The sequence below is a fragment of the Zingiber officinale genome, chromosome 4B, assembly GCF_018446385.1.
Source record: "Zingiber officinale cultivar Zhangliang chromosome 4B, Zo_v1.1, whole genome shotgun sequence".
NCBI lineage: Eukaryota > Viridiplantae > Streptophyta > Magnoliopsida > Zingiberales > Zingiberaceae > Zingiber > Zingiber officinale.
Window position 1 is genome coordinate 138,262,933 of NC_055993.1, and position 25,205 is coordinate 138,288,137.

At 38.1% G+C, this 25,205-nt stretch overlaps 2 protein-coding genes across 2 annotated transcripts; both read right to left on the minus strand.

Moving 5' to 3' along the window:
- Positions 1-143: 143 nt before the first annotated feature.
- On the minus strand, positions 144-5,139 carry LOC121977021 (ras-related protein RABA2a-like). The gene is made up of 2 exons (XM_042529496.1): positions 4,899-5,139; positions 144-776 (listed from the first exon to the last, which is right to left on the minus strand). The coding sequence occupies exons 1-2, from the start codon at positions 5,061-5,063 to the stop codon at positions 288-290; spliced, it is 654 nt and encodes a 217-aa protein (XP_042385430.1). The 5' UTR covers positions 5,064-5,139; the 3' UTR covers positions 144-287.
- A 332-nt stretch (positions 5,140-5,471) lies between these two features.
- LOC121977022 (protein root UVB sensitive 2, chloroplastic-like) lies at positions 5,472-12,477 on the minus strand. The gene is made up of 10 exons (XM_042529497.1): positions 12,414-12,477; positions 12,179-12,283; positions 9,704-9,792; positions 9,513-9,597; positions 9,041-9,100; positions 8,869-8,962; positions 8,574-8,671; positions 7,044-7,223; positions 6,275-6,397; positions 5,472-6,191 (listed from the first exon to the last, which is right to left on the minus strand). Exons 1-10 carry the CDS (start codon positions 12,432-12,434, stop codon positions 5,763-5,765), a joined length of 1,284 nt encoding a protein of 427 aa, XP_042385431.1. The 5' UTR covers positions 12,435-12,477; the 3' UTR covers positions 5,472-5,762.
- Between the last annotated feature and the right edge of the window lie 12,728 nt (positions 12,478-25,205).

Consider the following 25,205-nt stretch of genomic DNA (forward strand, 5'->3'; position numbering starts at 1 on the left):
AAAGGAACTTCCTTGATTTTTGCTTTTGCTATTTATTTTATGTTAGCAAATATCAAATACCACACATTAAACCTATCTCCTGCAATAACATATATGCAATATAGCAGAAAAAAAAAAGGCAAACAATAAAGGGAACAATAAAATTTGCAACAATCACCTCAACTGATCATAAAATAAAAAATAGAAAAATAATCACTTCATCATGTAGAACAAGAAATGATAATGGAGGAGACAGAGTGGGAAGTTTGAAACCATTACAATATTAGAAACAAAGAGATCATAGACCATTATGTTGAGCAGCATTGCTTGTTTGTGCCATTGGACTCTGATGCTGAGACATCAATGCTCTTTCCTTCTTTCACACCGGCCGTTCCAAATCCAGGCTCGTCGGATGAGATGTTCTTTTTGCTAATACCTCGATAAATCTCTGCGAGAATCATTTGAAAAGCCTGCTCCACGTTCGTAGCATCCAAAGCTGATGTCTCTATGAAAGAAAGCCCTTCCTTCTCTGCGTAGCTGTGTGCATCTTCAGAGGCTACCGCACGCTGGTGCTTAATGTCTGTTTTGTTACCGACAAGCATGATTGTAATATTAGAGTCGGCATGGTCACGAAGCTCCTTGAGCCACCGACTGATATTATCAAAAGTGGTTGGCTTGGTCACGTCATAGACTAGAACAGCACCAAGGGCTCCGCGGTAGTAGGCACTGGTTATTGCCCGGTATCGCTCCTGGCCTGCTGTGTCCCATATTTGGGCCTTTATTATCCTACCTTCTACCTAGACAAGGTAGGCAGGAATAAGATTAAATCATACAAAAATTAACCAAAAACATGGAACCATATGCCTTAAGGTTCTCAAAACTTGATATAAGTCAACGTGTTAGCTGATACAAAAGATGTGTGAACTTTGACCCAGAAATATTATAAGCTATGGATCATGCGGATGTTTCTCAAAAACTTTCTAGGAGAAGGATTTTTGCATATCTTCGTTTTGGTATAAAGAAAAGGTTCCATTCAACAGAAACATATTTTCATGCAATGTTAAAGAAACTGTAACTTGAGAAGCTCAACTTTTAAAGCCTTGGAAAAATGACATCCCTGGAGTATGCCATCAAAGCAAGCAAACCATCCATCAAGTTGAAGCAAACAAAAATTTACAAGTATTCTATTTATTGGGATGTCTTATATAGAATACAAACAGGATGATTGAAATGGAGAAGAGTGTCAGCTATTCTTTGTGATCGTAAAATACCTCTAAGACTTAAAAGAAAGTTTTACAGAACAATGATTAGGCCTGCTATATTATATAGAGCTGAATGTTGGACTATTATGCAAATACATGAGCAGAAGATGAGAGTTGTAAAGATGAGGATGTTGAGATGAATGTGCGGACATACAAGGATGGACAAGAAAAGAAGTAAAAATATTAGAGAGAAAATCGCGGTTACATTTATTGAGAAAAAACTCCGGGAGACATGTTTAAGATGGTACAAACACATACTTCGATAACCAATAAATATTCCAGTTAGACAATGTGAAACTATGAGAAATGTTCATATCAAATGAGTATACCAAAAAAAAACTTGGTTAGCAACAATAAAATAAGATAAAATTTATTTAAATATAAATGATGATATAGTAGGATTATAAAACCCAATGGCATAGAAGAATCCATATACCCAACTCCACCTAGTGGGAGAAGACTTGGTTGTTGGTGGTGGTTGTTGTATTCTATTTATCATGCCATTTTCGTCCTAGCTAATCACTATACCTCAAAGCTATGATGTTTAGTTTCATGTGGTCTAAATAACTAATTTCTTCATCGTACTCTACTGAAGTATTTTCATTTATCAATAATAAACCCTTATTGCATCACTGAGGATTAAGCCCCTCAGAGGACAGGAAGCAACCCCTGATGCAGCTCCACCTCTACATTTTGCTCTGAATCTGAGATTTTGAATCGAACAAATGTCATTTCATTGTAACTAGAAGTCAAAGATGCTAATTATAATAATATTATACTATTTGTTGATTTGGAGGGAAAGTAGGGTAAGCATGAAGCATCCATAAGATTTCGTGCATAGATTGTGATCTGGTTGTTCATCTACTACATGTTTCCGCATGCCAAGAAAATTAGTAAGAATGAGCCAGAACTTTAAAACTAATAATGTTAACCAGTTTACAAAACTTTTCCCTTTTCCATTTTTGTACTTGTAGATAAATAGATATAAACCGGAACCAATCATATTCCTCTTCAATACTTAAAAGTTACCTATCTTTAGTAGAAAATGAAAAACAACTAACTTGATAACTAAGCAAAGTGTATTCTTTCTCATCAGCTACTATAATGATTAACTAGATTTTAAGGTTGTTGGTGATAAAGGATAATTAACTTATCTATATGGTGTTTAAAATCATCAAGCAAAAAAATTTCATTATTCTCATTCCTCAGTGTCCTTAAGCAAAAGATACACATTCAGAATGATTGAAAACCTCACATGGTGCAGATCATTTCCAAAGGAAACTTAAGTCCATGGAATGGCATAGAAGGAAAGATTATACATAATCAAGCTTCACAGAAGGACTGGGATATGGTCATGGCCTCATTTAGAAATCTAGATAAAAAGTTCAACTGAGAAGATAGGTAAAAAGATTAAATTAGATGGAAAATTAGAATTCGATGAATCTACTTAAAGGCATACCTATATGATAGTTCAGAGATTGAGCTTTAAAGGCTATGCTCATCCTAAGGTTACTATATTTAACAGTATTTGTGAATTGACCATCAAAAAAGAAAATTTCTAGATGGAGTGTTAAGATGGTGAGTCTGAGGAACTATCTTCAAGGAAAGAATGGTGAGAGTGTGATGAACTATCTGCACTAGAAAGAACAAAGAATATGAAATAATTGTATCATTAATTGTTTATTGTACTGTTAGTTGAGCCGGAACATAAAGATAGAGAAGAATAAAAAGGCTCAAAAAATGCAGATTAGACATATCACACACAAACAAAGAAAATAAACAGTCTTAAAGGTTTGACAACTAACAAAGAAGACTAAAAAGTGCTTGACCAAGATATTGAAGTAGCACATTGTTGGCCAAATCTATCAAGATCTTGATCTTAATTTGAATCATTTACTATCTCAATCAAATCATGCTTCTCACTCCAACTAATCATAGGCTGATAATTTTGTACGAGATTGAAGAAACTTTACAAATTTATTGTATTCTTTATTCGAGAAAAAAAAAAATGAATGCAGCACGTCCATGTTTGGGAAATGTTTATGACAATATGAGGGAAAAATTAGAAACAAATAAACATTCAGGTTATCCTGTAATGGTGACTCAAATAAACAGCAGTTACAGCCCTAGGTAAAACAGGTAATGGCTTTGATTTCCTCAACTTATAAAAAGGGTAAATCACCGCATCAGTTTATGAAAATGGGGTGCATAAAAACACACTGAGGTAATCTGCATGGTTTATCTCAGACAATGCTGTGTATTGCAAGTCCTTGCCAATACCAATGAATGCCAAATTGTATCAGAGATCTCTTGGCATCAAAATTTAAGTCGTTATCAAATACAATGGCATCAATTAGAAAACAAACTATAGTAGCAGTCAATGTAGAAAACATACAATGCAATGCTGGACTCTTCCAAGTCATATATTTAATTAAATCTTCAAAGCTACTAATAGAGAGCAAGACTGAAGGAAAAGTTGATCCTTCACTACCTTTGCAACTGGTCACAGGTTCAAGTGTGTAAACATTACTACAATGCATTTGCTTATGGGTGATCCACATAAACAAAGACAGAAGTATATGTTTATGGACACAAAGTACGTTGCTCCCTCATATTCATTTAATAATCAACAACATTCAATTTTACAACCATAGTTGAATACATTGTTTATCCATTTGCTGGATACAAAATGAAATGAAATAACCAAAAATTAATCTTTTATAATTTTTAAAACTTGCAAATAACAGATCCAAGTAGGAGTGGCATTACTGAACTTTTGATAAATTGTGCATTTTCATCTAGTGAAGAGACAGAAGAAACATAATCTATGTATTCAAGCTGGCATATTAAGCGCGTGAATGGAATTTGCCTAAATTGCAGACTGACACATAGCCACAGTTTTTCAGTGAACACCAGAAAAACTCAATTCGTAAATAAATTCCTAGTATTACCCTAAGGCAACAATTTAGTTTACGGAAAAAAAAAAGTCATCTTTCAATTGTCATACTACTTTTAACCTTTCATTACAGCTGAGTGCCACTTTAAGAATGATTCCTAGATTTTATGTTCGGCTTACAAGTTGCAAGATTTAGCTTTATTCCTAATCAAGCAGTGGTGAGTAGACAAAGATCAAATTGATAGCATGAACACCAATGGATACTCTAAATTCACCAACATCATTCCAGCGTGCATAAAACTAGCAAGAATTAAACCGTGCTTAACTAAAACAAAAGTACATGATAACTAAGTCAAGAGATTACACAAACTTCACCCATTCTCATACTCCATAGCTTTCCTAGAAAAAAAAATTGAAAAAGGGGATGATAAGTTGATGTGCAAGCCCAAAAGGAGAACAGGACAATGCTCACACAAACAATCCCAGATCTAGGAAACTAGTTAATATTGAGATCATGAACATCATCAGAGATACCAAAGGACAAAATTTAAGGGGAAATGATGAACTTAAAAACACGGTCTTTCGTGGAAAAATCAATAGTTCAAGTTCTAAGATCCACGAATCCCAACAAGGCAGAAATGGATCTGTCGGTTCCGTAAAGGTAAACAAGAGATCACAAAGACAGGATTGTGCACCGCCCAAGATCCGATCCATCGCAGGAAGACACTGAACCCAATGGAAACGATAGATCTGATCGATACCTGTAGGGTCCGGGTGGCGAATTCGACGCCGATTGTGGACTTGGACTCGAGGTTGAACTCGTTGCGGGTGAAACGGGACAGTAGGTTGGTTTTGCCGACGCCGGAGTCGCCGATCAGCACGACCTTGACCAAATAGTCGTATTCCTCGTCCGCCCTTCTCGCCATCTTTTCCCTCCTGCAGCTTCCTCCCACAAGCTCGACCTTTTCTTCTGTTCTGGACTCTAGTGGACTGGACTGGACTGATTTACGATGATCAAAAAAATTACATTTTTTTATTAAAAATAAAATAAAATAAAATAAATATTTAACATCCTTTAATTTATTAAAGATGAATAATTCGATAAATATTTATTTACAAAATTTTAATAATCAAAATTAAATCATTTCATATTGGCCGGAATTTAAAATAGAAGATGATAAATAATAAATTTGTTAAGAATTTTTTAAATTAATTGATTGTCGTTATGTTTAGTCATCAATTTATCTATTTTAATTGTTGATGAGTATTTATTTCGTGTGAATGTATGAATAAAATAAAATGATATAATTAATCGAAGATGGATTTTTTTTTAAATATTCATTTGGTAGCAATACTATGAAAAATACATACAAAAATTATACAATATTTTGGTATGAATAATTTGTCTGATTTATTTTGCTCGCACAATCTGACTAACTGTTTTGTCTGCCTAGATCGACTTCACTAGGTGTGTTCGACCCGGTCACCCTATCAAACGGGTTAACTGTCCCGACCCATCCAACTAGTCCATTTAACCCGATCCAATTAGACAATCTTGCAAACGTGGATCATCTTACAGCAACTCTTTGAAATGGATTTGAGATGATCACGACAAATCCACACTTTCAAAATGCATACCGTTTGCCATTTCCGTCCAAGAACTGATCAGTGTGCCAGCCTCTCATCTTCACTTCAGAAAGGAAGGTTGGGAAAACACTCTCCATCTTCTCATAAGCTGCGTACAACACCGGCGACCCCGAGCCATGACCTGATTTCTCCATGGCATCAGCAAAAGCAGCCACCAGCCACCCCCTTAATGCATCCTCGCCCGACGCACTCTGCTCGAGAGACATATAAGTGAGCTTGTCTTGTCGGTTGATGAGAAACTTTTCGCTCGGAAAAATGTCCCTGAGCTCCTTGAGGGTCGACAGATTCTTCACGACCTTCTTAAGTGGTTGCCCGACCTTCACGTTCCCTGCTTCCTCTATGACGCGACCAGGGTTGATAAGATTTTCTTGGTATCTAAGATCAGCTGGGCTAGAGATTTTTCCGCTCTGTTTCAGATGTGAGCATGACAGTCAGTCACCAGAAAATGGATAGAAGCAATGAATGTTGAATGGCACTGACTGATTTGCACCTTGAGAAAATTGGCTACGATCATGGCCGTTCTTTGGGGATTAAGGGTGTTCACAGGAGCTGCTCGCATTTCTTCTGCCACACTGTAGATGTGTATCGCGGAAAGCAGAGGGGCGGCTATCAACTGCAGATTAACATTTTGATCGAGTCAAGTCCATTCTATGAATAGATTTAATCATATAAGGGAAATCAGATTGTAGCATGCCATAACAACGACTAGTATTGCTGCCTAGAGGAATGCAGTTTATCAAAGGGAATTCTACACCAGAATAGCTGATTCTTCGGAGAAAGTAAAGTATGCTAAATTCTATTGGTTAAGATTCACAATTGAACGGTTCATTGATAGGTAGTTGATGATCCATTCTCAATTTAACAAATAAATTCCCAACAACAGTAGATTGTCAGCACCAGCTAGCGAATAAAGAAGTTTCTAAAAATGCAAAGTCACACTTAAATTAAGGGGCAAAAGTAACGTTACATCCTACCAACAAGTAAACCAAAAAAAGGTGTCTCATATTGGTAAGATCCACCAATACTATTATAGATTAGTTTCTTAGAATCATGTATTTCCAAGGTCTGGTATCCAAACAGAACATCTTTACCATGTTTTTGAGCTGTATCCATATAGTATGAATGAAATGCCCTTTATTCATAACAAAAAAAACACAAGGCTTTTGCTTGTTTTCAAAAACCACATCCAAACAATTGAATTTAATGTTAATATTGCAATTATTCTTTCAAACTTCATACTTGAGATAACAGAAACATGCCTTTCCTTGAATTGATGAGCATACTGTGGAAGCTAATTGAATCCCAGCTCCTATTCCAAGTACATTGAAAAGGGTAGAGATAGCCTCTCCTTTCGCAAACAAGTCACTAAGATTACCTTCTTTGGCAAAAGAGGAATAAATTGGTAACCTGGTAGCCCTTGCAGCTACAACAGCCATTCCCTGTAAATCACATGCATAATAAAGTCCATTACGCAATAGGAAAAAAAAAACACAGAAAAATTTATCATGTTAATTATCTAGACAAATTTCCCAAATAGAAACTGAACTTTAGACATTCCCAAAGCAAGCCCCCTACTTTCAAAACGCATAAAGCATGCACATATCTCTCCATATATTCAATATAACCTTGGTTTGGTATGTTGGTTAGAAAAATGAAATTTAGCTTTTAAACTGAATCTTAATGGATCTTTTGTGCTCAAGAACACCATAATATTCTATTTGGCAATGCCAGAAATATTTTAGCATCTCTCTTTTCAAAATGATATGTAGCTCATCAAGGAGACTTCTTGAAAAGAAAATAAACAAGAGTGTTGGGTAATCTCAGCAAGTGTTTATGAATTCAAAAGTTCCATCAAAATCACCTTGATGACCTAAAACATGTCATTTGGGAAAGAAAATCAAGTTAGAATTTCCATGAATGTTACGTAGTGACCTAGTCATGAGTGTTTTTGAGTCCGAAAGCCCATTGATGGCTGAACATGGGCCATTTGGGATAGATAATCACACTGTAATAATTCAACGAATGTTAAATAAAGTATTTAAGTGTAAACACACTAATAATTCTGGGAGTGTTAAATAAAGTGTTTTGAGTGTATTTGAGTTCCAAATCTTCAAGGAAAGGTGATTTTGTCTCCCAAATGATCAGTTTGGCAAAGAACTACACCAGAGAGGCAGTGAGTGTCTGGTGATCCCAGAAAGTTTTCGAGTTCAAAAGGCACATCAGGATGATTTACAATAATCATCTTTTTGGAAGAAAACACCTCATTTTGGAAATGGAAATCCATCAAAATGCTTCTGGATGTCAAGTAAAACTTTTTGATGATTTCGAAAAAAACAAAAACTCATCACTGAACCAAAAACACATTGAATCAAGGGTATTTTGGGTATGTGGAGAGAGTGCATGATTTGGCCATTTTGCAAAAGAGGTCGTGTCCTTGGAATAAGAAACTTCAAGTGTGTGCACAGTGGCAAAAGGTGATTCGCTCGCCCTAGCGCCTCCACCAGTCTATCACCAACCCAACATGGAAAAGGTAAATCACGGGTGGCTACTAGCCTTAGACAGTTGAATAGTGCATGGGGGGAGGGCAGGCACCCAGCTACTAGCAAAGATTTGATCCCTAGACCTCGTGGTGGCAACGCCACCATGTACTAGCCAACTGTCCATCTTGAGGTGACAACTTCAAGTGTGTGCATGTGTGTAATTAAGAGAGAGAGAGAGATCAATTGATCAAGTATACTAAGCAAAAGCACTATCAATAATTCAATAATAATGAAATAAAGAAGAATTACCTTTGCAAAGTTTCCCAAACCTGCTGTTTCCAGAAAAAGATGTGGGCATAGAGGTGAAACAACTTCCAAACCAGTACCAAGATCATAAAGCACATCAGCTACAACACAGATAGGGAAAGAACATTAGGATTAACACTAGTCCAAAACATATTTGCTTAACCAAAAAAAAAACTTTAGTAGCATAGAAGAAAGAGAAAATTGCATAAGTAAAACTGTGAAATACTTAACACTATGCCTTCGTGGCTGACATGATGATAGCAAGGTGGACATATAATTATTATTTAAATGGAATCACCTAGTATTCTCCAACTCTTTGGCTCAGAGTCCATTCTAGCTCCCATATTGCTACATATCAGTTTGCCAGCATGTTGCATGCCATCTTTTAGAATCTGAAAACAATAGGCATAAGAAAGAAAATACCGAGGAGACTAGAAGCTTGAAAACCATTTTAGCATACAATATCCTACCCAGTTTACAGCAGTTGCTTGTGCAGGGGTAGGACGCAAGCCTGCGGCAAATAGAAGCGACTGAACCATAGCCGATAGTTGTCAGTCAAAGGCATGCTATAAAGTATATAATATATTCAGAGGTACAGATGATATCGTGCATGCCTTGATTGGCTAAATAATAGAGAAACTAAAAGTAGATAACACAAATAATTAATATTTTAACTAAAATATTAATGTCTTGATCTCGAGGTACTGCTATATCCTTGTATGAAACTCCTTATAACTGTTGTTCTAGAGAAGATGTCTGTCAATTTGGACGCCCTAGGTATTTTCTAACACTATCACAAGGTAACGTGATCCCATGTCATTGAAGACAAATATTGATTATAGTGTAACAATTGAACTTTAATATTGTTAGCCTCTCATCTAATTTCAAAATACCATTTTCCATGCTAACACAACTACTAGGGATAAGACAAAAAGAGAAGACCTGAGTTGATAACACAAATAATGCAGCGCTTGAGAAGTGTTGCAATGCCCGGAATTGAGTATAAGTCAAGTAGCCCTCATTCACACTGCACAATATTTAATTTTTGAATACAAAGAGTTGAAAACAATTCCATATACTATTAGATATATGGAACTTCATGTATCAAAAAGAATAGCAGGAGAATATCTTACCTATATGGATACCCTGATGGAAAGAATTTGTTAAGAAATGATTCAACCACTCTTTGTATTATAGGTCTTGAGTCGCTTGCAATTGTAACCTACCATCCAATACCATTTTCAGAAAAGAAATCATTCGGAGAAGCATGGAAAAAATATCTCAGATTCACTTAAAGTACCTTACCTAGTCGATATCATCAATGCTTACACCATAAAAGTAGAAAAGTGATTATAGTTTACAACCTTGATGAGAAAATTATACTATATTCATACATTACACCAACCGGATTAGGCAGGGAAGACTAAGTCAAGAGCATATCCAATTCTTCATTATTTATTACTAAAGACAAAATGTTTTAATAAAATAAAATTCTTAACAAGATATTTTAACACCATAATAGGTATTTTAAAAAATTAATAAATATTGTAGGATCTTTTAAAAATTATCCTGAGATTCTAAAGAGGACACTTTTCAGGAAGGGAAGCCCTTTTATTTTATTTTATTGCCATTTCCAAAATATTAACATTTTTCCTTAAAAAATGTAAATCTTTAATAAACATCAGTAACCTATATTTAATTAAATCTTCAAAATTACCCATAGAGGACAAGGTTGACAGCAAAGTTGATCCTTCACTACCTTTGCAATCTGGGTCATAGATTCAAGTGAGGAAACATTACTAAAATGTATTTGCTCAAGGGTGTTCCACATAAGCCAAGCCAGAAGTATATGTTTGTGGAGATAAAGTACTTTGGTACCTCATATTCATTTAATAGCCAACAGCATTGAATTTTACAGCCAATCGTTTATCCCTTTAATTAAATTGGATGCAAAACAAAATGAAATAACTAAAAATTAATCTTTTATAATTATCAGAATTTGTGAATAACAGATTCAAGTAGGAATGAGCACTGCTGAACTTACTAAAATATTGTGCATTTATCATCTACTGGAGAGACAGCAGGAACATATTATATGTACTCAAGCTGGCATATTAAGCGCAGGAATTAGAAACTCGCCTAAATTCCAGAGTGGCACGTAGCCACAATTTTTGGGTGAACACCAGCAAAACTCAATTCTTTCATAAACTCAAAATATTAGCCTGAGACAACAATTTAATTTATGGGAAAATGTCATCTTTTGATTGTCATACTACTATGAATCTTTAATTACAGTTGGGTGGCACTTTAAGAATGATTCCTAGGTTTCAGGTTTAATTCACAAGTTGCAAGATTTGCAAGATTTAGCTTTAATTCAATAGTTAGTAGGCAAAGATCAAAGTGATAGCATGAACATCAATGGATATTCTAAATTCCCCAATATTATTCCAGAGTGCATAAAACTAGCAAGATCAATACCATGCTTAACCAAAACAAAACTGCAAGATCACTGAGTCAAGAAATTACAGAAAACTCACTCATTCTCATACTCCATAGTTTTCATCACAAAAAATAGCTAATGGAAAAAAGAGGATGATAAGTCAATGTGCAAGCACAAAAGGAGAACAGGACAATGCTAACACAAATGATGTGGGAGGTAATCAGAGGGTGCCACATGGCCAAGAAGGTCAATGGTTCTGTTGAGGTGGCCGTCAAAGTCAACAGAGAGCCGAGTCACTCCCCAATTCTGTATACTTTGGTTATTTCATGTTGCCCCGACTCCACATCTCTCCCGGGTAAGGAACATGCCCGACTCCATGCATCCCCGGCTCTAGGGCGCCCCGACTTCATGACGCCCTCGACTCCGGGTGATTCGCAATTCCAGGTGATAAGCTGCGACTCGCTGAAGATACAGACAACATAGCCGTTATTCCCCGCAGAACGTGGAGAACGTAGTCGTTTAATCAGTGAAAGGTGGGCAACGTAGCCCTTATCATGGGAGATGTGGGTAATGCTAGCCGGGATCCTGAGCACGGGGAGCACAGCTGCAACCCTATAAAAGACAGCCCACGTTGACGGACGGAGGTACGCGCACATACGCATCCAAAAACTCTAAACTACTCTTCTTCATTCTTCTTCCTCTTCCACCAGCAAGTAACTTGAGTGTTGGAGTGGCTGCGCTGGGAGCCCCAACCGGCATTCTAACCCTCTCTTTCTAGTGCTCTCTCCCCAAGCTCCGGTGGAGATCCCTACTAGTCCTCAATGCGCCAAGGTGAACTATGACAAAGTCAACATCGACGCCAACTCGTTCGTCGGTAATCTCATGCAGAAACAACAAACAAGCCCAAGATCTAAGAAACTAGAGAGATCATGAACATCATCAGAGATACCAAAGGACACTTAAAAACACGGTCTTTAATGGAAAAAATCAACACTGCAAGCTCTAAGATTCACGAAGCCCAGCCAGACAGAAACGCATACGTAGTTTCCCTAAATTTTAGCACTTCGCCCATCTAACCCTTGTACATTAATGAAGAACCAAGAGAGCTTCCTTTCAAGAGCCTCACCACAACACAAGAAAAAGAAAATAAAAATCAGAAAGAGCTTACAGAGAGACGCCCATTGGAATCAAAGCGGCATATCTGGGAGACGGAGTCGCAGGTTTCGATCCAGAAATCGGGGCGACGAGGCGGCTCCTTCGTTGGTTCCTTCAACTTCTCATTGGAATGAAAAAGAAATGAAATCATACAAAAGAAAACAGAAACATATTTCTGAATTAAGATGATCGATTCAAGCAGGAGTAGTAGTGGGGAGAACTGGAAGGGATCGGGAGCGGCAGCATACCTTTGATTTGGTCGCAAACATGGCTGCCGCTGTTGCCCACTGCCGTCGTTTCGAGGGAATTGGCTTTTAGTCCAAAGAAATAGTAATTTTCAAAGTGCCCCCCAATTGTTTTAAAATATTTTATTAATGTTCAACTACTGCTCAAAATTTTCTATTTCACTGTTAAAATTCATCCATTCATTTTCAAAAAATATCAAAAAGGTACTTCATTATATTTTTTATTAAAGAAATTTTGATATAATAATTAATAATTTTGACTATGATGGTACTTTAAATCGAAGGAGAGCCCTTTTATTCTTTTTTTTCTTGTCATTTTCAAAATATTTTACGTTTGTACTTAAAAACCCCTAAATCTTTAATAAAGATGATAACAAATTTTTAGGGTGGTAATATTATCCTTTAACTACTTCATCCACTATGAAGCCCTAAATAGAGTAATATTGTTTTTAGAGTGGTTGAACTTAGATTTAAATCTAACATTTGCTTTATTTGTTTTAAGTGGATGACAACTCTTTAATTTTGAAATTTATCATATCACTCTTTAATTTTGCATCCGCTCACATTTTTTCCCAAAATTTATTTGAGCAAGTGTTTAAGTACCAACTCTATCACTCCGTAGGAGACTTTGACTATGAAATTTATCGAATATAGTAACAATGATTGATTGAAAGATTTTTTTTATTTAGTAGACACCAGATATTTAGGTTACGTCAACTAATTTTGGAGTAATTGTCGGTTCTGTTAGGACCCTTAGCGATCGGCTAGAGGGAGGTGAATAACCCCTGCACAAAAAATAAACAAAAATATCTTCCTCGGCTTATAACTTAAACAAACACTTGCATAAGAATAAATAAAAGACTAAAAGGAAGAGGCACCGAGAATTTACTTTGTTACAACCGAGGAGGTTGTTAATCCAAGGAAGTTGAAGTGCATTAAGAATCTCCTTCAGGCGGAGAAGCCTCTTACAACATTCAAGGTTCACAAAGCAAAGCTAAACTCTAACAAACTCAAGCACAAGTGTTGTGTCAAAATGTTTTGCGTTGTTGTAAAGCTTTAGGAGCAAGGCTACTTATAAAGCCTTGCTCGGGGCGCCTGGAATGAAATAAAACCTTATCCTCGACGCGTCGGTGAAAGTCCACATCGATCTTGATAAAACTTGAGTTCCGGACGCCCGGACTGCTTTGGGTGCACGGAATGGTTTCAAGCGCCCCGAAGGGGAAAGTTAACATTTTGTTGACTTTCTCTCCGAGCCTCCAGCTTTGACTCACTTGCTTTGGTCCGAGTCTTCCGCTCCGGATCTGCTTGCTTGGGTAATCTCGGTCATTCGGAATATGGCTCACCCAAACTTAACTTATGATCTTCTCCTCGAGCAAGCTTCCGCTCTGGCTTCTCATCCATTGGAAACGACACGCGCCTCCTTCTCGTCCGCCCACATACTCTTCACAGCACCTCGCCCCTTAGTCGCACCAAGTTCGTCGGCTCTCTCCCGTGCTATCCTTCTCACTAGCTGCGTCTTTTGCTCGACATCATGTGCTCCTAAGTTCCTGCACACTTAGACACAGGATTAAACACAACAGAACTTAACTTAGCTTGTTTGATCACATCAAAATTCAAAACTACCTTGGGGTACCAACAATCTGTTGGTGCAATCAACCTCTAAGGTTTTAATATCTGACAAATATGTTTAAGTAAGTTTAATGGAGCTTGATCATGGGAAGTCCTAGTCATGGCTAGGCAAGGGTGGAAAGTCAACCGAGTGACTAGTACTAACTGCGGTTAGGCAAGGGAAGTCCTAGTTGTAGGCTAGGCAAGGAAAATCTCGGTATATCGTGGAAGCTAGGTGGATTCAATAGGTCTGGAGGGTCTTATCCTTGGGTAGCCGAATACTGAGGCAAGGAAAATCTTGATAGATCGCGGAAGCCAGGTGGATAGGTCTAGAGTGTTGGTGCAATATCCCTTGGGTCAAGGTTGACTGGTTTGACCAAGCTTGAGTCTTGGTCATAGTTTCGATGTTTGACAATACATGTAGACACATGGACAATGCAGGTGCAGTTGTTCATATGGGGAGATTCTGATCAAAGACTGATCAGTGTGATTGAAGAAGAGTCAAGTAGGTATACTTGACTGGAAGGAAACCCTGGTGAGTGAAGCCAGGTGAAAGTCCTAGTGAGTGAAGCTAGGCAGATGGAAATCCTGGTGAGTGAAGCCAGGTGAAAGTCCTAGTGAGTGAAGCTAGGCAGTATGGAAGTCCTGGTGAGTGAAGTCAGGCAGAAGGAAAATCCTGGTGAGTGAAGCCAGGTGAAAGACCTAGTGAGTGAAGCTAGGCAGATTGAAAACCCTAGTGAGTGAAGCTAGGTGAAAGTCCAAGTAGGTCAAGAGAGTGACCGGATACTTGGCATGAAAGAAAAGCCCAAGTGGGTCAAAGGGATTGACCGGACACTTGGTGAGGGAGTTCTAGCAGGTCAAGGAAGTGACTAGATGCTAGGCATGACGTACCAACAGGTTAAGGTTGACCGGATATTGGTTTGGGAGGTTTGGGACTTGGTTTGGGGCAAAAACCAAGTGCTGGATCGATCAGTGGATCGATCCAGACCTTTCCCAGCGAACAGAAAGCCTCTGAATCGATCAGTGGATCGATCCAGAGGTCCCAATCGATCAGTGGATCGATTGGGACGCTGCTGCTTCGCGCGATAAGCGCTGGATCGATCCGTGGATCGATCCAGGCATTTTTCCAGAGCACAGAGGCGCTCTGGATCGATTCGTGGATCGATCCAAATCCTCTCCGATCGATTGGGAATAATCGAATCGATTGGGATCCGACCGTTGCGTCGTATTTGAGCCGCAGGCGAGCGTTGTCTTCGGCATCTCTTCACCGATTCATTCCAGAATCATCACAGCTCCTCCCCAGCACTCTCTAAGCTCCTCACCGCCAATTCTTGAAGGTTCTTGGAGGTTCATCCAAGTCAAGAGGCGAGTTGCAACGAGAAAAGAAGAAGCTAGGGTTTTTACTGCATCTCTTGTAAGCTTTTGCTTATTCTTTACTACCCTTTCTTCTACTTGTATTGAGAGTCTTGTAGGGCTTCTCCACCTTCGGTAGTTACTGAAAAGGAGTGTTTATTAGTGGAGATGTGTGTGTGTGCGTGGATCCTTGGACTAGTCACCTCTTGTGAGGTGGATACCAAGTAAAATCCTATTGTTAGCATTGTTGTAGTTTGTTTCTTTGTATTCCGCTGCGCATCACTTTGAAGAAACAAGCAACGAAGCACGACGAGCACACGCGAAGCTATTCACCCCCCCCCCCCTCTAGCTACTTTTGGTCCTAACAAGTGGTATCAGAGCAATGCCGCTCTTCACCGGAATCATCGCCGGAAGGGGCAAACAAAACAAGCAAAGCTAGAGGGTGAAGAAGTTGGAGCAAATTCATCAAAGTCAAAGAATTCAAGAAGCTCAACTTCAAGATGCAATTCCAGGATGGATTTGGATTTGACACAAGGGTGGCTCCACCATACACTTCCACGAGCTTCGATTCTTGGAAATCAAGAATCAAAAATTTTCTTATGATGGAGATAGAGCAATGGTTTGCTCTTATGGAAGGCTTCAAGGCTCCAACAAACTCCAAGGGCAAGCTTCTCAAGAAAAGCAAATGGAGCTCGGAGCAAGTCCAAAGGTGCGAGGCCAATGACAAAGTGACCAAGCTTTTGGTAAATTTATTGCCAAGCACCATCCTTTGCAAAATTGGAGAATTTGAAGATGCAAAGGATTTATGGAGCAAATTGGCCAAGCTTCATGGAGAGATCCCCTCCACTGTACAAGAGCAAGAAGTATCCAGAGAGGGTGACTCTTTGAAGCAAGACCAAAAGGAGGACTCCGAGGTTGAGAGATGCTCAACCTTCGAAGAAGAAGTCCAAGAAGAAGCTTCATCCTCAAGGGAATGCATCGAAGGGAACAAGGAGGGAGCATACTCCTTGTTTCATATTCAAGATGATGAAGCCTCCACCTCTAGGAGTGAGGGGGAGCGATCCTTGGTGACGCCGGATCAAGAAGAAAGAGAAGTCTCCACATCCGGGTCAAGAGACGAAGAGGAGGAAGAAGATTCTACCTCCACAAGTCAAGAAAAATCAAATGGAGGGGAATCAAGGTCCGATCAAGAGGAAGCTTCCACCTCCGGATCCAAAGGAAAAGATGTCACCCCTATAAGCAAAGGTATAAATATTTCAATTAATAATAAAAATCATATTATATGCTTTGAATGTAGGGAACATGGGCATTACAAAAGTAAGTGCCCTAAATTGGCCAAGAAGAAGGGCCAAGTGGCACCTAAGGGCAAGGAGAAGCCAAAGGAGATCATCCCCGGAACAAAGAAGAGCAAGGAGCACATTGTGTGTTTCTCTTGCAATCAAAAGGGGCATTACCGGAGTCAATTCCCTAAGGGGAAGAAGATGGTCAAGGCTCAAGGAGGAAGCTCAAGTCAAGGGGGAGCCTCTAAGGTAAAAAGGAAGGTAATTTTTATTGAGCCTACCCCTTTACATTATGGTAAAAAGCATGATAGTTCTAATTTTTATCATTTTAATGTTATTTACCATAAGAATAGAGAGCATGGTAAAATTAAGGAAAATAATGTAGCTTACCATGCTAAAACTACCACACCTAGGATTAGGAAGGTAGATAAAAATCTAGGCAATCACACTAAGGACCTTAGCTACAAGCCTAGAAATAAAAATGCTCATAAATTTAATGGAAAACCAAAAACTAAGGACTTAGTGATAGAAAATCAAGTCTTGAGGTCAAGGCTTGATAAAATGGAAAAGACACTAAAAAGGATGGAAAATATCCTAAAAGGGCAAAATGAGCATAGCCTAGGTCTAGGAGCACAAAGGTCATCTAATGGCCATAAGGGTTTGGGATACAAACCAAAAGCTAAGAAGGATGTAATCTCTTACCATATGGTTCCATATAGTTATGGAACCAACCCTAGGTCTAGTGGTCAAGCCAAAAATACAAGGGAAGTTATCCCTAAGAGTATTTTTGCAACAAATGTGACTAAGACTTCTAAGAAGTCTAAGAAAGTCACAAAGAAGGTTACAAGGGAAGCAATCCCTAGAGTTGACCTAGAAAAAGTGACCAAGACTTCTAAGAAGTCAAACAAGGTCACTAGGAAGGTATCTAGGGAAGTTATCCCTAGTGAATACCTAGAGCATCCAAGGAGCACCAATAGGTTTTGGGTTCATAGGAGCATTTTCTCTATCCCATAGATGGGTTAGAGAGTGTCAACTCTGAGAAGAAGGGTAGTTAACCCAACTTTGAAGAAATTGACACTCAAGGAGCATTTTCAAGATTTTTGTTAACCTTTGAAAATGAAATGGATTTATTGTTACTCTTGGAAAGAGTAAAATGTGCTATAAAGGAAGAAATTTGAGATGACTTTAAATGACACAAGAAATCAAGTGTTAAGAAATACCAAATTGGGACTTTGGTATTGTCTTAGGAATTTAAGGCAAATCTAAGCCTTAATTTAAAGTGATTACTCTTATGGGAAAATGAAATATGCCAAAATTTGAGGAATGTTTTAAATTTTTAATTGGCATAATTAATTCAAGAGATTAAAGAAATGTCAAGTTGAGTTTTGGCATTTTCTTAAGGAAATTGGGCAATCTAGGGTTTATGCTTTAGGATTAGCTAAGGGTTAAGGATACTTAGATAGATAATCTAGGTATATTTTAATTATGCTAAATCTTGCCATGTTTGGTTGCCCATTATATGCCATGACATCATGTTTTAGTTGTGCATTCATGACTTATTATGAAAAACTCAAAAATATCATGTCATGACATACATACATCATGTAGTTATAGGAAATTTTCTTCTGAAAATTATTTCTTTTTGATGTATGTCATAACATTATCATGCATTATGTTATTTCCTTAAAATTAAGGACAAATGGCAGTTATCATCAAGTGGTATACCAAATGACATCCTAGGTGGATGGTCAATATCCACAAGATGCCTAGATAAATATGCATGAACCCTAGGTTAGGAAAAACCAAAATTAACATCTCACAAAGACCTATAAGATGACTTGTATGTGTTTTATGCACAATAGATATAAGTGAGATGTTAGGAAGACGAACAAAACTCAACATGCTGAGTTAGTGCATTTCCTTGAGTTTTAAGTTCATCAAAACACATAGTTATGTGTTTTCCCATCATTGGGAAAGCTAATGTACAAGTCATGTGCATTAAGCCCAAGGAACATGGTGGGATATTGGTTTTGAAAATATTTTAAAAATACTTTTGGAAAACCTTGGTGAAGGCTATCTTTTGATAGTAATCATCATTGAATAGTTAGACACAAACCTGAAGAAAACACTAAAGTTTTTGCAAGTTTTCAAGTTTGTGTAAATCTTTGAAAATATGATGTATTTTCATAGAAAACTATTTTTCCATGATAAATTATACCCTAAATAATGTCTACACAAATTTTTACGATTTTTAGAATTTTGTAGAATTTTCTAGGGGTTTCTGAAATTGGCTGAAATTGAATTTCAGCAATTTCAGGCCTCCAATCGATCAGTGGATCGATTGGAGTGCCTCAATCGATCAGCCGATCGATTGAGAATTCTCGTGACAGAAGCCTTCTGGATCGATCGACCGATCGATCCAGGAAGAATCGATCGGTGGATCGATTCAGAAGGTTCAATCGATTGTAACCCAACTCCAATCGATTGAAGATGCTGATTTTGGCTGGGAAAGCTTATTTTCAGCATTTTGAACCTATTTTAGTCTAGGTAACCATTCCTAACCCCTCAAAATACATTTGTATACATAAAAAGGGTGTTTTCGTGTGGAAAACAAGGATGGATTGGTTAAGAAAGGCTAAGTTGAAGTTTAGGTTGAGGTTTGTTTAAAATTTTGAATATTTGAACCTCAAAGCTTCTAAATTTGAGTTTCCTAAAGGATTAGGGATTCCAAGTCATTGTTGGTGCAATGACATAAGTTACCACCATGTCTTTAGGGGGAGGGACTCTTTAAAGACATGAAAATTATTTTTCATGAACCTTGGAAGGTGGTTAACCTTCCGTTAAGTGGATAATGCTCAAGGATGGGCATTTGCCTACATTGAGAAAGAATGTAGGGTTAAGGATAAATGAAGAGTATGGGACCTTCATTTTGGTCATTAGACCATGTTAATGCTCCAGAGCGGGCATTATTTGAAAATGAAGGGAATGGGTCCTTCATTATCGTGTTGATCACAACGAGTGAAGTTGTGAACAACGATGAGCAACTCTTCAGGGGGAGAGTTTTTCAACAATGGGGCATTTGTTGAAGTGTGCCCAAAATTGAGGCACGGGTTGATGTGTGCTCAAAGATGGGTTGATGTGTGCCAATAGAGGAAGAATATGTGGTTTAAGTTAGGCCTTCATTACCTATGGGGAAGGTCATAGGGGGAGAATGAAGAGAACCAACATTTATACTTTGGCATGAATGGAGTTAAGGCTACGGGATTAGCTTAACTCAGAATGGTCCAAACTTAAAGGTATTGTCAAACATCAAAAAAGGGGAGATTGTTGGTGCAATATCCCTTAGGTCAAGGTTGACTGGTTTGACCAAGCTTGAGTCTTGGTCATAGTTTCGATGTTTGACAATACATGTAGACACATGGACAATGCAGGTGCAGTTGTTCATATGGGGAGATTCTGATCAAAGACTGATCAGTGTGATTGAAGAAGAGTCAAGTAGGTATACTTGACTGGAAGGAAACCCTGGTGAGTGAAGCCAGGTGAAAGTCCTAGTGAGTGAAGCTAGGCAGATGGAAATCCTGGTGAGTGAAGCCAGGTGAAAGTCCTAGTGAGTGAAGCTAGGCGGTATGGAAGTCCTGGTGAGTGAAGCCAGGCAGAAGGAAAATCCTGGTGAGTGAAGCCAGGTGAAAGACCTAGTGAGTGAAGCTAGGCAGATTGAAAACCCTAGTGAGTGAAGCTAGGTGAAAGTCCAAGTAGGTCAAGAGAGTGATCGGATACTTGGCATGAAAGAAAAGCCCAAGTGGGTCAAAGGGATTGACCGGACACTTGGTGAGGGAGTTCTAGCAGGTCAAGGGAGTGACTAGATGCTAGGCATGACGTACCAACAGGTTAAGGTTGACCAGATGTTGGTTTGGGAGGTTTGGGACTTGGTTTTGGGTAAAAACCAAGTGCTGGATCGATAAGTGGATCGATCCAGGCTCTGGATCGATCAGTGGATCGATCCAGACCTTTCCCAGCGAACAGAAAGCCTCTGAATCGATCAGTGGATCGATCTAGAGGTCCCAATCGATCAGTGGATCGATTGGGACGCTGCTCCTTCGCGCGATAAACGCTGGATCGATCCAGGCATTTTTCCAGAGCACAGAGGCGCTCTGGATCGATCCGTGGATCGATCCAAAGCCTCCCCGATCGATTGGGAATAATCGAATCGATTGGGACCCGACCGTTGCGTCGTATTTGAGCCGCAGGCGAGCGTTGTCTTCGGCATCTCTTCACCGATTCATTCCAGAATCATCACAGCTCCTCCCCAGCACTCTCTAAGCTCCTCACCGCCAGTTCTTGAAGGTTCTTGGAGGTTCATCAAAGTCAAGAGGCGAGTTGCAACGAGAAGAAGAAGAAGCTAGGGTTTTTACTGCATCTCTTGTAAGCTTTTGCTTATTCTTTACTACCCTTTCTTCTACTTGTATTGAGAGTCTTGTAGGGCTTCTCCGCTTTCGGTAGTTACCGAAAAGGAGTGTTTATTAGTGGAGGTGTGTGTATGTGCGTGGATCCTTGGACTAGCCACCTCTTGTGAGGTGGATACCAAGTAAAATCCTATTGTTAGCATTGTTGTAGTTTGTTTCTTTGTATTCCACTGCGCATCACTTTGAAGAAACAAGCAACGAAGCACGACGAGCACACGCGAAGCTATTCACCCCCCCCCCCCCCCCCTCTAGCTACTTTTGGTCCTAACATAGAGGACCTGATCCCTGGGTAGCCAAATACTGAGTGTTGGTGAGTGAAGCCAGGTGGAAAACCCCTAGAGGGCGGTAACCTTAGGTTCTGGTAAGTGAAGTCAGATGGTGAAAATCCTAAGGGGAGACAACCTTAGGTAGCGAGAAGTCTTGGAGGAGTGAACTCCAAGCAAGGTTGATCGATCTTGGTGATTCTAAGTTTAGTTTTACTATAGTATTATGTATTACTATTATTACTGTTGGCTAATGTCGTATTGCAGAAAAAATCTTAGCGGATCAGGCGATCAGATACTGAGCAGACAAAGTCCAAACAGGTCTGGAAGACCAATGTTTAGCAGGTAAGTTGAGGTAACAACTGGAGGAGTGACAGTGAGGTCGTATTCCTGAAAGGAACAACCTAAGGTCGCTGATCCAACTGAAGAAACTGAGAAGGTTTCCAAGTTGAAATCAAGACAGTTGAACTGTCTATTATTATTACTCATGATTTTTTATTATTGTACTAATCCCTATTTTGCAAGATTATTGTCTAACACTGTTTTGCAGGCTCAACCTGATCGATCGCCCGAACCCGATGATCGGTCAATCGAACAAGGTCAACTCAGAGCAGATATCAGTTCAAACCCAAATAGATCAGGGTCTGATCAAAGCTTGATCGGTCGACCGAACCCTGATGACTCAACATAGTTCAGATCGAGCATAAGCAAAGAATGAAAGTTTGCTGATTGGTCGACCGAACACATGGATCGGTCTACCGAACGATCATCACATTAAAAGTGCAGTAAGTGCGAATCTCGGCAAATCTCAACGAACAAGGAAGGATCATGTTCAATCAATCGAAAAGAAAGATCAGTCAATCGAACCTTTAATGGTCATTAAATGACGAAGATCGAATCAACATTAGATCTCAGCAAAGATGGAAGGGAGCTGGTTCGGTCCACCAAACGTAAGGATCGGTCAACCGAATGTTAATGACTCTTATAAAAGTGAGCTCAAGATCCGAGGTTGCGTAACAAAGTAACGAAGAAAAGTAATCTAATCGGTTCGAAGTTCATCTCTGCGTAAGCTACTCGTGCTACAAGTCTTTTACACATCTTTAAGCAAGCTACTCCATCCGGCCGATCGAGCTTCATCTTCTACTATTGTCGGTATAATTATTTAAAGCTTGCATTGTATTTGATTTAAAAGGAGATCGCAATTTGTTACTATCTTCTATTTGCATTTGTACGATCTGCTTCTTTCCGAGGATTTCGGAAAGAAGGGTTTTAGTGGATTGCGAGTCTTTTACTTCCCGCTGCATATTCTGATTGTCTTTAAAATACGAAAAGAAAAGTTTTTTTAAGAGTGCGATATTCACCCCCCTTCTATCGCACTCGTTCGATCCTACACAATCTCCCTCTTGTTGATGTGAGCAACCCAAGTTAAGTTAAGGTAAACTAACATAAAGTAAAAGCAATAAATTTACAGTAAAAGTACAAAAATTGAAAAATGTTTAATTTACCTCCCCCTAGACTTAGGGGGTGTTTGGTTCTTTCCTAGGAATAAGAATCAAAATGGGAATCATTGTATTGTGGAATGAGAATGAGTATGAGTATGAATATTACTCTTAAAAGTAATGTTTGGTTAGTTGCATATTTTCTATCAGAATAAATCAAAATTTTCTTTTTTACCCTTAAAGAAAAATAAGAGAAAAAATTATATGTGAGAGAAAGATGAATGTGAGAGAAAAATATGATGAAAGAGAATGATTGAGAGAGAAAGTATGAAGAGAGAGAGAAAAAAAAAGAGTGTGATAGGAGAGAGAGCATGATGAGAGAAGATGAGAGAGGAAATATGATGTGAGATAAAGTATGATGGGAGAGGATGAAGAGAGAGAAAATGTAATGAGAACAAATGAGGAGTGAGAGTGTTGTGAGAGAGATTGAGGAGAGAGAAAGTACGATGAGAGAGAACATATGATGAAAGAGAAAGTGTGATGAGAAAAAAAAAGAACAATGAGTGTGATGGAAGAAATTGAGGAGAGAGAAAGTATGATGAGAGAGCAAGTATGATGAGAGAGAAAGTGTGTTGAGGAAACAAAAAGGAGGGAGTGTGACAAGAGAGATTGAGGAGAGAGAAAGTGTTATGAGAGCGAAAGTGTGATGAGAAAAAAAAAAAAAGATAGTGTGATGGGAGAGATTGAGGAGAGAGAAAGTATGATGAGAAAAAAAAAAGGAAGAGAGTGCGATGGAAGAGATTGAGGAGGGAGAAAATATGATGAGAGAGAAAGTGTAATGAGAAAAAAGAGGAAAGAGAGTGTCATAGGAGAGACTAAGGAGAGAGAAAATGTGTGATAAAATGATGAGAGCGAAAATATAATGAGAGAGAAAATATGATGTGAGAGAACAAGGAGAGAGAAAATGTGTGATAAAATGATGAGAGCGAAAATATAATGAGAGAGAAAATATGATGTGAGAGAACAAGGAGAGAGAAGTGATATGAAAGAAAAAATAAATAATATATTTTGATATTTGATATTAAAGGAGAAAATTTTAGTTTTAGGTCAAGAGTATTTTTGGAATAAGGAAAAATTTTGATTGATGAAAATAGGGTAATGGCTCATTGAAGGGGAGGTACATGGGAATGAGTTATTACCCAATTTCAAGGATTCATTTCCTTATTTGTATTCCTATTCCTATAATCCAAACATTAACAATGACAATCAATGATTCTCATTCTCATTCCCCACTCCTATTCCCCTAAACCAAACACCCCCTTAGTATTCCCTTCTCCCCTTTGATTACATAAAAATGGGGTACCGATAGAAACATAAGGGTAAATTTTTCAAAAAAAAATAAAAAAGTTTTTAGTTAAAAAAAAAATGATTTCCAACATTTTTAAAAACTTATCAAGTTTTTGAAAACTTTGAAACTTTTGAAAATTATTTTGATATCACTTAAAAAAAATTGTAATAAATTTAGAAACTTTAAGTTTTATAAAAAAAAAATCTAAGTAAAATTTTCTAAGAATAAAAAAATTTCTAAGTTAAAACATTGCAAAATGTTTGAATAACTATTTAAAGTATTATTTAATTATAATTAAATGTTTTATCAGTTAGTCAATTAAACATTTTATTTCATTAATTGTCTTCCAGACTGTAACGAGACACTATGTCTTCTTGGTTATTGTAGCAACAACTATTTTCTAGACCAAGCTCTTAAGGAAATTCAAACATTTAATTTTCTTGTTGAGAGCGCAAAACTTAATTAAAGTTTAATTTATACAAGATTTGAGAACCCAATACAGGTTCCTTCCAACTGGATTAATTAAAAATTTCTTTGGCTCATATTTTCTAGATAGTTTTCTGATTTGGCCCTTATGAAATCTAAGATACAAGCTTAGTCTATTATAATTTTAGGTTTTAACATTTAAGCATGCACGATTTGTCAAGTCTTCTACTTGTACTTTCAATTTATCATTTTTTATTTTTAATTTATCACAATCTTCTACTCGAGAAGATTTATTTAAGATAAATTTTAATTCATTGTTTTCTTTTTATAGCATGCAACATGTTTTTGATAGCAATTTAACAAATTTGAACATTTGATCAGGTGGAAGATATCGTACCTGACTCACCTGGTCGATCTATTATCCGTAACTCCCCCTGAACTACTGTTTTCTTCCAAAGACTCTCCCCCTTCATCGATTCTCATCTGGGATGAGCTTTCTGTGTCCTCAGGAAAGATTTCGGCTATAAAGGTTATCTCGGTAATTTCCTCGGTCTCGAATTCTTCTGACGACGACTCGGTGTCCATCGAGGAGTTGGTTTCGGCTTCAATTGGTTC